The 13793-nt window shown below is 34.8% G+C and overlaps 1 protein-coding gene across 1 annotated transcript in view; it reads left to right on the top strand.

The window, feature by feature from the left end:
• Positions 1–9235, top strand: part of LOC122143653 (RWD domain-containing protein 2B-like) — a 38586-nt gene extending 29351 nt beyond the window's left edge. Inside the window, exon 4 of the mRNA XM_042754225.1 lies at positions 9049–9235. Coding sequence (XP_042610159.1) covers positions 9049–9235 — 187 coding nt within the window. The remainder of the gene's footprint in view (positions 1–9048) is intronic.
• Positions 9236–13793: the final 4558 nt, after the last annotated feature.

Here is a 13793-nt window from a genome sequence, read left to right as displayed (position 1 = left end):
ACAAAACATACTTTTTCTAAATTACATTAATAACAGTAGGTGTGATGGTCACTGATACTAGTCTGAATTAATTCCTATAGAAAAAAAAACGAACACAATTACCACATAGCACAATATTATCAGTGCCATCCCGTGATTTACAGCTTACTGATTACAGTTACACTCAGCGGATTCCGGGTTATAGCACATCAAAAATAAGTTACACCAGAGTGATATTTATGAAAGAAGCTTAGTTACATTCATAAACCACAGTATGCTTTGTAGGTAGGCCTATACAATTATAGGCTATAGTTATAAACATATTTGGCTTATATGTTGTGAACAGAGAAATAGCTATCTCAGGTAAAGTTTTATGTCTAACACATTCTTACTGACATTAGGCTAGCAACAATATTTTTATTTATGTTTTTTATGTCGTATTGCGTTATGTTATATGTGATCTCCGATCACAAAATGCAGGACATGGTTTTATGTTTACACAGCGCAATGCAACACAATGCGTAAAAAAAGACAGTATAAGTCATTATTATCCGGAATTATGTCCTCATGGACGCAACAAATGACAAACAAACTTTTAAAAAAAAAACACACTCACTTGTTTTTGTCGTGTCACGCCGGTTGTTCTGACTGGGGACATGGCATCACAGTATGGTAAGGTGCGTAACATTTCCGTTACAAACTGGAGGTATTCGGCCAATCACAATGCAATGGATAGCTGGCCAAATCAGATCACCCTCCCATTTTCAGACCCCCTGAGCTTGTTAAAAACTATGCGTTTCAGAAAAGCGGGGCATAGAGGAGAAACGATAAATGTATAGTATGTGGAAAAATAATGTTTTTTTTTTAAAAACCTTAAATTACATCAAAAAAACACATTTCTTACACCAAATCAAATACACAAAAAAATGTTGTTTTTAGTGCAACATCATATGGAGCCCTGTAAAGTCTCTTCAGCAAATATCGTAATATCTATACTTGCCGCCCCTCTCTTGTGCCTGGATTTAGAGGGCAGATAAAAACGATATTTAACCCTGACCTATTCAGTTTATTGTCTTTCTACTTGTGAAAGCTGTTTTATTTTTCAAAAAAAAAAAAAATCATAATAAATAACTACTAATAAAAGAATCTACTTTTTTGCTCTGTCATTGATTGAGCCCCCGTGCAAATTAAAAGTAACAAACTTAATATTATTTAACATCTTTCCCTATGAACACAAAAAACATCAAACAATATCCCATCCTGTGATCAACAAATGGTAGATATCACCCTTACTGCGTTGACCCAGCAGTTTAATACTCAAAAACAAAGTTAGAAACATTGAAAAAACTATTAATAGAACATAAACTTTTGAGTTTCAATGAATAGGTCACTTCCTGACCTTATGTGAGTGCAGAACAGAATGGACCTGAGGGAAAACCCCCTTCTCCACAGTCCAAAAAGGGAAGGACCCACACTTACTGATCACATGGCAAAAATTTTGCACTCATGTGTCCCCGCTATTTTTCAACACCCATTATAAAGCATTCTCTATATCTAGGAGAGAAAGAACAAAGAGAATCATTAATATTGAAGGACTCAAGGTACAGGGCCGCGGGCGTTAACTGCAGTCCACGTCGCGTGTTGTAAAATCATTCGCAAAAAAACTGCCACCAGGTGACGGCAGGAGGGATGGATTGCAAAACTCATGTAGCCTTTTTTCTCTGTTGTCCACCTAATTGTAAAATGTTGTGTTTTAATCTTTGTTTGTTGTTGTTTGTTGTTTTGTTGCTTGTGTGGTATTGTTGGTTTCTAATGGAGATGAAAGGACGAAGTAAAACAACAACAATAAACATTATAACAACAATATAACATTGTGACATCCTTAAAAACCATTAGAAAACATTTACAGTGAGTTAATATTTCAAGACGTGGGGATAGTATTAGGCTACAGTCTACGCATCAAAACATTAAAAGAAAGACCTTTACACAAAGCTCTTATGCATGCTATTGTTTAACAGTCATTCAATATATATATCTATATATATATATATATCGATATATATATATATATATATATATACTATTAGGGCGTGTGCCCAAAGCCGATGGATTCAAAAAACAAATAAACGGGATTAACAAATAATTTCTGCCCTAATAGGTTGGCTGAGGCTGTGGAACACTACTGGGTGTTTGCTAGGTTAACAGGTGAGCCACGGGGGATCAGCACAATATTTTACGCAACAGCCTAACGTAACGCAATAATGAGTGTGTAATGTAAATGAAGGAATGTCCACACTGTATGAATGAAAAAGAGCGCACTATCAAACACCGCATTGCTGTTGCGTTAGAACTGAAAGTCCACTATTCAACACTCTAATTGTTATAATGCATAGAATGCATTTGAATAACAGATAAAAGGTGGGTATTCTTTTTAAGAAGGGACAATCTGAGATTATTGCAGAAAGTAAAATAATTTAAACAAACTAAAGCATAAAAAAGTTAAAATTTGCTGTAAAGAAAATATTGGACTGCCCTATTTTTATGATTATTATATATAACATTAATATTTTATGAAAATGTTTTAATCCAAACTTGCCTATCAAATTAAAGCCAATGTCTAACTAAGTTGTTTGTTCCAAAATTTGAAGTTGATAAAAAAAATTGTAGGTTCCTATGCAATTTTGTTTAGGCGTTATACCACAAAACAGCCACCGGGTGCCATCCAAACCACTATTGAATTTTGTGGATGCAGTAGATTCTGTCAAAAATGGATACCATGTCTCTCTCAAATATTATGTCCTGTGACAAAATAACCACCACAATATGGGAATCTCAAGACTCAGAACGTTCTAACGATATGTATTTTGTCAAGATTTTGAAAAGTTTTGATTTTAGAACAGCCCATCACTATATTGGAATATGACCACCTCCACTAAGGGGGAGGAGACCGTTAAAAGATTTTAAAGTTAAGATTCCATGGTAACTCAGTGTACTCATTTCAACCTGGTTTTCCACAGGATGAACAGCTTTCAAATGATATATAAATTTATGAGGATTAACTAAAACATGGGATAGGAAAAGAAGAGAGCGAAGAAGATTTTTGTGGAAACAAATGTCAGAACTCCTGTTATGCCGTATAATGTTTTTGAGTTGCACTCTTGTACATTAAATTAATATATCAGGGTTCTACACTAATTGTTAAAACCAAAAAGTGGTCTAATATCTAGTTGAGGAGTCTTCGACCTTCCCAACGATATATAGTTGTCATTGATTAGAGTATAGATTGACTTGTACTATATTGAAGTAAATTCCCCCCGGCCCCCCATGCTTGCCAATTCACTTCGTGTAACTCTGGGGCAGAAACCTGCCTCCCGCATTGCCTCGTGTGGATGATTTGAAAAATGTTTGATATAAAGGTTGCTGTTCCGCTTTTATACTGGAAATTGTTAATTTAAAATCTGATTATATTGTTAGTTTCATGCGGAATGCAATCACGGTTTTCCGGATACTAATAAAGCTCTAAAGTTAATGTAGGCTATGTAACAATGTACTGTGACACATTCAACCCATTTCAACATAAACTCCTTGAGATTTTAAACCCGTTTCAATAGTATTGAGATTCAAGTTGAATTCTAGTATAAAAAAAATGTAAAAAAATTATTATATAGCAAATTAAAGGAGCCTAACTAAAAATGTTATCATGACTTTTCATCATTCATCATTTTTACAGTGTGATAACACAGCGGTATTCGTTTTCCATTTCGGAGGAACCAAGCACCCACTTTGTTTCTTTTTTAAATCTATTATTCGCTCCAATATATCCTACAAACAGCTTTGATTTTGTGGTTTGTTGTGGTTGGCTTTTGTTGTTGTTGTTGTTGTTTCGAGTAAGGTGCCACTGTCAGGGGATGTCAAAAGATGCTTTACATTATCATTAGGGTTGCCAATTAACTTCTGGAACTGGAAAAATACGGCTAATGTGATTCTTTCTTTTTATTCTTTAAGAAAATAGTGTATATTTCTGGTAGAAACTAAGTGTTTTAGTCCTTAAGAAAATAAGGGACAGAATAAGGGATGATCAAATATTTTACAATGTACAAGAATGTAGGCTATATTTGCCTGCAGTTTAAAAGGTTATCAGAAAATAAATAATTTGTTTTGCTTCAATCCATGTATGTAGGCTACAATTATTCTAAAACTAAATAAATCAATAATTGTCACAAAAAAATGCCATCGGCCTGAGGACTTTTACCATTAGAGAATTGTTACTTTACAAGGTAATTTCGGAGGTGAACCTACTTTTGACATTACAAATGGCACAAGGAATTTAAAAGAATAATCCCGGCGGGGTCTTATAAAAACGTTATTCAAATAAGCAATGTTTTTTTTAAAACAATTGCATTTAAAGTTTTGAACTAAACTATTATTTCCAACCATATCGCCTGTGATGAAAAAATGCATACTTTTCAATGGAAGACACACTTAGAGGAGTGTAGGTTGCTTTCTGGTGTTTGGATGTGTCGCTACGTCAATTATAATAAGGTTCCAAGTTTTACGAATAGTTGTTTATTTGACAATTTTTTAAAAATACTCATATTTAAAAGAATTAACTTACAATGAAATAAGCAGTTACACCTGATGCTTGTCCTACCTGTCTAAATGTTGGGCTCATGATCAGTAAGTTGGCATTCCCCCAAACTGATTTTGTAAAAATCAAAACTTGACAGGACGGTGAAACTGGGTGTGGTTAGCGCGGAGTCATTGCGCGCTGTGAAGAGGGAGCAGCGGGCAGAGGCTTCTTCTTGGTCTTAAAGCCGGCCTCAAATGCCTATGTTCACAAATAACAATGATTGTCACAAAAAGAATGATTCATTATCAAATTGGTGGAATTTGGTATTGTTATTGGTATGGTGAAAAAAATTGTAATTGGGCTGCAAGAAAATTTGAATAAAAAAGAGTAGGGATGCTGTGGAGTGCCGGCAGCAAAAATTCAACCCAGTAAACAGGACAACACACCGTTTGCAGCCAAAAAACAGGACCGACGAATTCAGTTCAGTGGAGGGGGTTGGGATTTGTTCTGTATAGCTCTGTGGGGAATGAAATAAATGTTGTGAATTCTTTCTCTGTTATGGACCAGTGTCTATGAGGGTTTCAAACTGCAGAGAAAGGTTTAGCCAAAGTAGGACAATGCCCTTTTTTAGTTTGGTTTTGTAATTTTTGCAACGGCAACAAGAGATTAGATACATTACAATATAAAGCCGCGTTTCCACCACTGGAACTTTCCCCCAGGAATCGGGACTTTGGGCTGGTACTCGGGGGTTTCACAGCAGGAACCAGGATCCTAAAATAAGTTCGGCAAAAAACAAGCCCCTCAGAAAGCGAGAGGGTAGTACTTTTCAAAGGTCCAGAACTTTCAGGGGGGTGGGACTTGGGCGCTCTTAAACTTGTATACTGATTGGTTGAGTTCACGCAGCATTATGATTTCCATTGCAGCCAATCTGAGACTTTTCAAAATATTACTACATATTACTACATGAAATGTCGGTTTAAGAAATATTTCAGGCGTGAGAATGTAGTTGTGTTAAAACTCAAATCTGCGGTTTATTTATAACAGATTTAAAAATGTGTTTTGCAGATTCGAGGGACGATCAGCTCCCCGCGCTCAGCAGGAGCTCAGTTGCTCCTTATCCGCCTAAAGCCAATCTCAAAACTATGTCTTATGACATTGACGCGGCTCGATGTCTTTCTTCGTGGGTTAAACATAATATCAATTGTTTGGGTAAAGCTAAACAGGTCAATGGTTGGTCTGTATTATATTTAATATGTTAAGGAAAATAAAAAGAGGCAATTGGATATAATATTTGTTTCATTGTAATGGTTGTAAGATATATACTTTCCCCTGAACTAAGCGTAGCACATTTTCTGCGTCTATTATTGTTTAAAGAAAATGAAAGGAGGCAGAGTGGTATTGATATCCTATTCTGGTTATTGTAAATATACAGGGAGGAAAAGTGCAGTAGCCAAGGCGAGCTGGATGTGTTCAAGTACGCTGCTGTTTGTCGTAGAAATTAACTGGACTTGCGTCGTTCCCGTCCAAGGAGATAACACTCCCGAGTCGAACTTATAAAGTCGAACTACCGATGATGCAAGTCTGAAATTTGCGTACTTTGTTGTATTGAGAAACGCGCGTGCAGACCTACGTAACCAGACTATTGCCTAATCTTCACGGTACTTTAGACCATGCTGGAAACGCACAAAGCAACACGTCTGGGGGGAAAATAGTTCCTGGGGAAAAAAGTGGTACAATTGTTCTGGGTAATTTCGCTGGAAACGCGGTATGTTATAATATGTTTTTGTTAATATGTTCGCTCTAAGAGAGATACAAAGAAACTGCCGAAAGAGACGCGCATCTGCCAAAGAGACGAAATCATTTGTTCTAATGTATTGTTGCTTTGTAGTTACTATTTTCAGTTTAATGTTCGCGGCAACGCTGCAGTCGTTTGGCAATACAAATGTAAGAATATATTGCAGTGATAAGAAACTGTCCCGAGACGTCATGCAGGCCCACTTATTTTTCGTTTGTATTACTGGTCAATTCGTTACTTCTATGTGACATTCGCAGTCCCAAACCTGGGGCCGATTTACGGCAAAAGCTTCTCAGAATTTATGCAAATGGTACTAAAAGGTTTAAAAGCTAACAGAGATGTTCTAGAGGGTATTTAATAGGTCTGCCCCCCAATATAAGATTTTTCTAGTTACTAGTAGCATAGGTTCATTTAAGTCACATATTCCAAATAATCACCGTTTATATTAACCAAACATCTAATCCATACTGAGCCTTTAATATATTCAAGCATCAAGCACATCCATTGCTTCTACCATAAGACACGGTCCAAAGTAGCCTGATAATCTGTGAAAAAGGGAGACTTTTTAATTATTTATTAATAAACAAAATGTTTTTCTTTGTTGGTTTGCCAGATGAAATTCACCCGTGCAGACTCTCATCTCAACAGTTTACTGTATGTGCCTTTAAAGAGAAAAGCACACTCACAGATTAATAATGTACATTCTTAAAGCAGCTTTCTTAGATATAATTTCTCAGTCTGGTGTGAGGCCCCTCATTTTAAATTATTTCATTTCAGGAAAAAAAATCAAGTGGTCGAGAAGCGTCTCCTGTCATGAATGCGCATTAATAATTTTCACACAAACACTTGAATATGAATAATAAAAGAGCACATTTCTTTTCGGTTACAGTTTGGTTACACGCTCCGCATTAAAAATAATCTTCATACAGTCTACAGCCGAGACAGATGCAGTTAAACCTGTAAATTGGAGGCTATTGACATTTTAAAATGATCTAACGCTGATGTCGCTCCATTCGTTGATCATTAGTTGTTCTTGATCAAGATTAAAACAGATGCATGACCTTATAAACTTGTTTTAATAAATCACTTTTGCATTAAATAATAAAGATATAAAGCAGGTTAAGTTAAATATATTGTACAAATAATTATAAATACTATAGACTGCGAAATAAGGTGGAAGTTTCACATTTTGCATGTGCATAACAAAGTAAATAATTTTTTACATGCAATTATCCAAAATTAAACACAAACAAGATTTGTAATGAAGTTACAATATGTGAGACAATACGAATAACTCTGGGGTCGCACCAGCAATTTATTTTAAGGAACTATGATACCACATGGCATTTAAATGCAGCTGCCATTTTTTTTACCTTAAATGTATGAAGCAAAGAAAGAAGGTCCCTTTAAAATCACTGACGTTGTCAATTAATGAAGCTCTTTTTTTTTTTTTACATCGCGTGCATTTTGTTGATTATAATGAGAGAACTTGAGTTTAAACGTGAGGACGTTTTATTAATCTGTCAATTCTTTAGAGTTCAATGATTTAGCTAAATCGTGCAGGTTTAATTTATTAGTTTCTGTTTTAATTAGCCTAAATAATGGGAGAGAATGATAAAGTTCAATGCTTACTAAAATAAAGGAAATAATTTATAAAACGCACAATTTCTTAATCAGATTTTTCCCCAAGAAGTTGGTGTCAAATTAGCAAGGATAGCAATGAATAACAAAGTATGTTATTAAAATGCATCTGTTTTATTAAATAAATTTTAAAATATAAATTAAAAATGTATTTGTGACAAAAAAAGGCCTAATATGTGAGAATATTGACATTTTGCATATAAATCCATGTAGCCTAGCTCACTAAATGGGCTACCACTTTAATTGCTCCGATGCAAAGTAAACCACCAATTCTTTAGGATAATATAACACATAATCCATATTATATAAATAATACTATGCACCTATTAAATGTGTCAAATCTAAAATATGGTGTAATACCGTGTTGCTTAGAGAAAATATAAGGACAGGCTCATAGGCTTGACATTCATCCTGCTTGAATTCATTCTAAGAAACACATAACTTTATAAGTACTAAACATTCATCTGTGAATGTTCAATAATTTAACTACAGTGTTTTTCTTTCATTTTCCCCAACTGCAGCTGCCAAATGTTACAACGTCGGCGAGGCAAAGCTGACGGCTATTTGCGAAAATGTGCTTTGATGAGCTTGTTTGATAACTTGTGGTTAAAGCGCCACTCAGCGGTCAAAAGCTGCAAATGCACTCGGGTGGCGGCACTCGCGGCGGCAAAAAGCTCATTTGGTTGGTCACTTACTGTATAATCCTTTGCCTTCTGGATTTTGCCAGACTTTGTTGGCTAGATAAAAGACCCCACCACTTTAGTTAAAAGGGGCTGCTACAAAGCCCCACCCCCACATGCACCACATCAGTCTTACTGTGCTGCATTGTTTCTGTTGTCTTGTGACCAATAGTAATTGAATCAAACCTTGATGCATATTGAATTTACACAAATGCATCCAGGATTTGTGCTACAGTTGACTTGTATATATTGAATAGACAAGATTGCCTGTTGCTATGGATTCTGGTAAATATTTCTATATTCCAGTCAAACTACTTTTATTAATTAATTTATTATTTTCATTGTTTTTTGTTTTTTTTTTTGTTGTTGTTTGTTTTTCCCAGGGTGAAAGTTTTAACGTGGAAGAGAATTATGATTCGTCACAGAGAGGATGTCCCTTTTGACAACACCTGGACAGAGGAGAGAACTGACTCTCTCCGCAAGTTCACTGGCTTTCATGAAGCAAGTTTTGACACTCATGGGACCAGAGGAAAAAGCATGGACCTTGGACAGCTCTTATCAGTTCCTTAGTGACAAAGGTTTAATATCTTTCAAATTTTTCTTTTGGGGTTGAGGGGGATGGTTTGTGCTTTTTAAGTTTGCCAAAAAGCACGGGCAGAAGTACCCCTGAAAATTTGTGAAAAAAGGAGGACTTTTTAAAATTTTTTTTGAAATTTAAAAAGAATTTTTTTTCTTTTTGGGCCCTGTAAGTGAAATTTCCCCGGTGCGGGACTCTCATCCCACAGTATACTGTCATGCCCTTTAAAAGAGAAATGCAACCTTCAAAAGTTTACAAAAGTTTCATTTAAAGCTTTTTGTAGTATATTTCTCTTTGGTTTTGTGAGGCCCCCTAATTTTAAATTATTTCATTTCGGGAAAAAAAATCAATTTTTTCGAAAAGGGCGTCCCCCCCCTGATAAAAATGCGCAAAAAAAATAATTTTCACAAAACACTGAAATAGAATAAAAAAGGGCCCATTTTTTTTGGGGTTACAGTTTGGGTTTTAACCGTTTCCCTTTAAAAAATTTTCACTACAGTCTAAAAGCCAGCGGGAGCCGGTAAACCTGAAAATTTGGGGGCTTTTTTGACATTTTTAAAAATGATCTAACCCCTGATGCGCCCCCAAATTCGTTGATGCATTAGTTTTTCTTGCCCAAGTTTAAAAAACAGATCCCAAGCTTTATAAACTTTTTTTAAAATCCCCTTTTGCATTAATAATAAAGAAATAAAGCGGGTTTTAAATTTAAATTTTTTATTGGGAAAAATTTAATTAAAATACTTTTTAAAAACGGCCCCGAAAAAGGGTTGGATTTTAAACATTTTTGGGGCATTGGAAATTAACCCAAAGAAAAAAATTTTTTTTTAATGCAATTAATCCAAAAATTTAAACCCCAAAAACAAAAATTTGGAAATTGAAGATAAAATAGGGGTGGGAAAATGGGAAAAAAAACCCTTGTGTCGCATTTCCGCATCATGCACATGGCAAAAAACCTTGCACTCTAAATTTTTTTTGGGGGAAGAAGATCCAAAAACCTGCTTTTTAAAATCAGGCTGCAATATTTTTTTTTTTATTTTTTTTTAAAATTATTTTGAAACAAGAAAAAGGTTTCCCTTTAAAAAAATCACGGACGTTGTCAATAAATGAAGCTTTTTTTTTTTTTTTTCCCTCGCTTGCATTTTGTTAAATTTTATAATGAGGAATTTTGGTTTAAACGTGAGGACGTTTTTTTAATCCGCCCTTCTTTGATTTTCAATGATTTGCTAAATTGTGCAGGTTTAATTTATTATTTTTTTGTTTTTAATTGGGCCCAAAATAAGGGGAGAAAAAAATTTACAGTCCCCTAAAGGGTTTTACAAAAATAAAGGAAATAATTTAAAAACGCAAATAATTTTTTTTAAATCAGTTTTTTTCCCCAAGAAGTTTTTTAAAATTTAAAAGGACAAGAATGAATAACAAAGTTGGGTATTTTTAAAAGCTTGTTTTTTAAATAATTTTAAAAAAAAAATTAAAAAAATGTTTTGGGGAAAAAAAAAGGCCTAATAGTAGAATATTGACTTTTTGGGCATAAAAACCCTGTACCCCCGCCCACAAAAAAGGCCCTCCCATTTTAAATTGCTCCGATCCCAAAGTAAACCCCCAAAAAATTCTTTGGATAAAAAACACATAATTCTAAAAAATAAAAAATAGGGCCACACCTTTTTAAATGTATCAAATCAAAATGGGGGTTAAATTTCTGTGTAGTTTAGAAAAAATATAAGCCAGGCTCATAGGTTTGACATTTATCCCTGCTTGAATTCTTTCAAGAAACACAAAAATTCAAAAAGTACAAACATTCCCCCTGTAAATTTTGTTAAATTAATTTTTTAAACTACTGTTTTTTTTTCTTTTCCCCAACTCCCAGCTGCCAAATGTAAAGGGTGGGCGAGGAAAAGCTGAGGGCTATTTGCGAAAATGTGCTTTTTTGGTGTTAAGTTTGAAAAATTTGGGGTTAAAGGGGCCACCAGGGGTTAAAAAAGCTGAAAAATGCACTCGGGGGGGCCCTCCCCGGGGGAAAAAAAAGCTCTTTTTGGGTTGGTACTTACTGTAAAATTCCTTTGCCTTCGGGTTTTTTTGGGCCCCAGACTTTGTTGGGCTAGAAAAAAGCCCCCCACCACTTTTTTTTAAAAAAGGGGTGCTACAAACCCCCCACCCCCCACATGCCCCCAATCTTTTTACTGGGGCTGCATTTTTTCCCTTGGTTGTCTTGGGACCAATAGAAAATTGAATCAAAACCTTGATAAATTTTTAAATTTAACAAATGCATCCAGGATTTGTGCTATTTTTTGATTTTGTAAAATTTTGAATAGACAAGTTGCCTTTTGGGCTATGGTTGGAAAATTTTTTTTATATTCCAGTAAAAAAAACCCCCTACTTTTTTTTTAATTTAAATTTTATTTTTTCAATTTTTTTTTTTTTTTTTTTTTTGTTTTTTTTGTTTGTTTTTCCCCAGGGTGAAATTTTAAACCCGTGGAAGAAAATTTTATAAATTCGTCACAGAAGGTTTCCCTTTTTGACAACACCGGACAGAGGAGAAAACCGGGAATTTCCCTCCGCAATTTCACGGGCTTTCATGAAAAATTTTTAAACACTCATGGGACCAGGGGAAAAAAGCCTGGACCTTTGGACAGTTTATCTTTTTTTCCCTTTAAATGACAAAAGGTTCAAATATCTTTCCAAATTTACTTTGGGATTGGGGGGAAAGGATGGTTTGTTTGTGTGCTTTTTTTTCCCTTTTTTTTGCCTTAAAAATTTTAGGCTTAATTTTAAAACCTTTAAAATTTTTAAAATTTTTAAAAAATACCCGGGAATGCAGTTAAATTAACAGAAAAAACCAATTGTAAATAAAGTTGAAAAGGGGTGTTAAAAAGGGTTAGACATTTTAAAGGGGCTTTTTTGGGTGTTTTTTCCGGGACAGGTTTAAACCTAGTTCAGACAAAAATCCCCCCCTTTAAAAACCAGTTTAATTGAAATCTGCTTTCTGTCTTTATGTTAATTTTAAAAACATATTTTAAAGTCCAAATTTAAAAAGGCTGATTTCCTGGGGGAAAGATTAGAGAACTTCGGCAAACTTAAAGTTTAAAAATTAAAACCTTTCCACGAGGGGGGTTTTAAATTTAATTAAATTTTGTGTTTTCGGGGTTTTATTTCAAAATTTTTTGGAACCCTTGGCAGATTTTAAACAAGGAACCCTGTGAAAAAAAATCGGGCACTGTTAATCTTTTTCTTTTTTAAAAATAATAAATCACAAAACCCAAAACTTTAAACCCGGGAAAATTCTTTTTAAAAAATTTTTTTTCTCTAAACACATTGGCCAAAATTTAAATTAATTTCTTTTTCCCCAATACTTTTTGCAAACCCCTTTTTGAAAATTTAACAGCTATGAGCCCCGTCCAAAATTCCTAAAGGTTTTTGGGAAAACCTGAAAAGAGACCAAGACCATTCCTTCATACAAAATTTACCCGGGACCCTTAAATTCCCATTTCCCAAATTTTTAAACTCTTCCTCTTCAATTTTTTCTATGGGGGAAGGGAAACCTGGGAGGCCAGGGAAAACCCCATTTTTGTTTGATTTTGATGGCCCTTTTTTGGATCATTTTCTTTTGGGAAGTTTAAAACCACGGGCCCAATAAGGCCATTAGGAACCCAAAACCCCAAATTTATCCCGTTGTTTCCTTTGGAGATTTTTGGCCACTCAAACTATTTTCTTCGCGTTCTTTAAAGGGCCCGGGCCCGGGTGGGGGGGTTTGGGGTTTAAAAAAATTTTGGACGGCCCCCGGAAGGGGGTTGGGATCATATCATTTGCTTAGGTTTTGGGTTTAATTTTAAAATAAATTTCCCTTTTTTGGGGAAAAGGGCCCTTTACCCCTTTTAAACGTACCCCCCCTTGGGGGTTAAAAAGCATTTTTGAAAAAAGCGTTTTAAAAAAAAAAAACTATTTTTGGAAAACCTAGCACACAGAAATCCATCTTATAGAAAAGAGACCATAAATCATTTTTTTTTTTGCGTGCAAAAATCCCTTCGCTGGAGATGAGGAAAATAACTTTGGAAGGGGCAGCCAAAACTACGAACCCAGGTTTTTAGGCTGTTTTTTTAAATTTTTATCGAGGTATCAGTTTATTTTCCAATTCATTTTTCAAAAATTTAAAAACCAAAAAAAAGAAATAAATTGTATCCATCAGGCAGGCAATAATATAATGTAAAATAATTTAAAAAAAATGTTCAGAAATCCAAAAATGGAGAATTTGGGCCCCCTCAGCCCCCCCCCTTTAAAACCCCCGGGTTTTGGGTTTTTTTTTTTTTCTTTTTAATTTTTCTTTGGGGGGTTTTTTAAACCGGGGGGTTTTTTTGGATTGTTTTTTTTTTTTTTCCAAATCTTTTTTTCCCCAAAATTTCCATATTTTTTACCTTTGGGTTGGCTGGGTTTTCCCTTTTCCCCTACAATTTTTAAGCTTTTTTGGGGTTCTTTCAAAGAGGTTTGGGGGTTTGATGGGTAACGATAACCGACTTTTAAGTTTCTGGTTTTTGCCTTTTTGGGGTTTTAAAAACCCAG

The sequence above is a fragment of the Cyprinus carpio genome, unplaced genomic scaffold, assembly GCF_018340385.1.
Source record: "Cyprinus carpio isolate SPL01 unplaced genomic scaffold, ASM1834038v1 S000006479, whole genome shotgun sequence".
NCBI lineage: Eukaryota > Metazoa > Chordata > Actinopteri > Cypriniformes > Cyprinidae > Cyprinus > Cyprinus carpio.
This window is presented reverse-complemented; position numbering and strand designations above follow the sequence as displayed.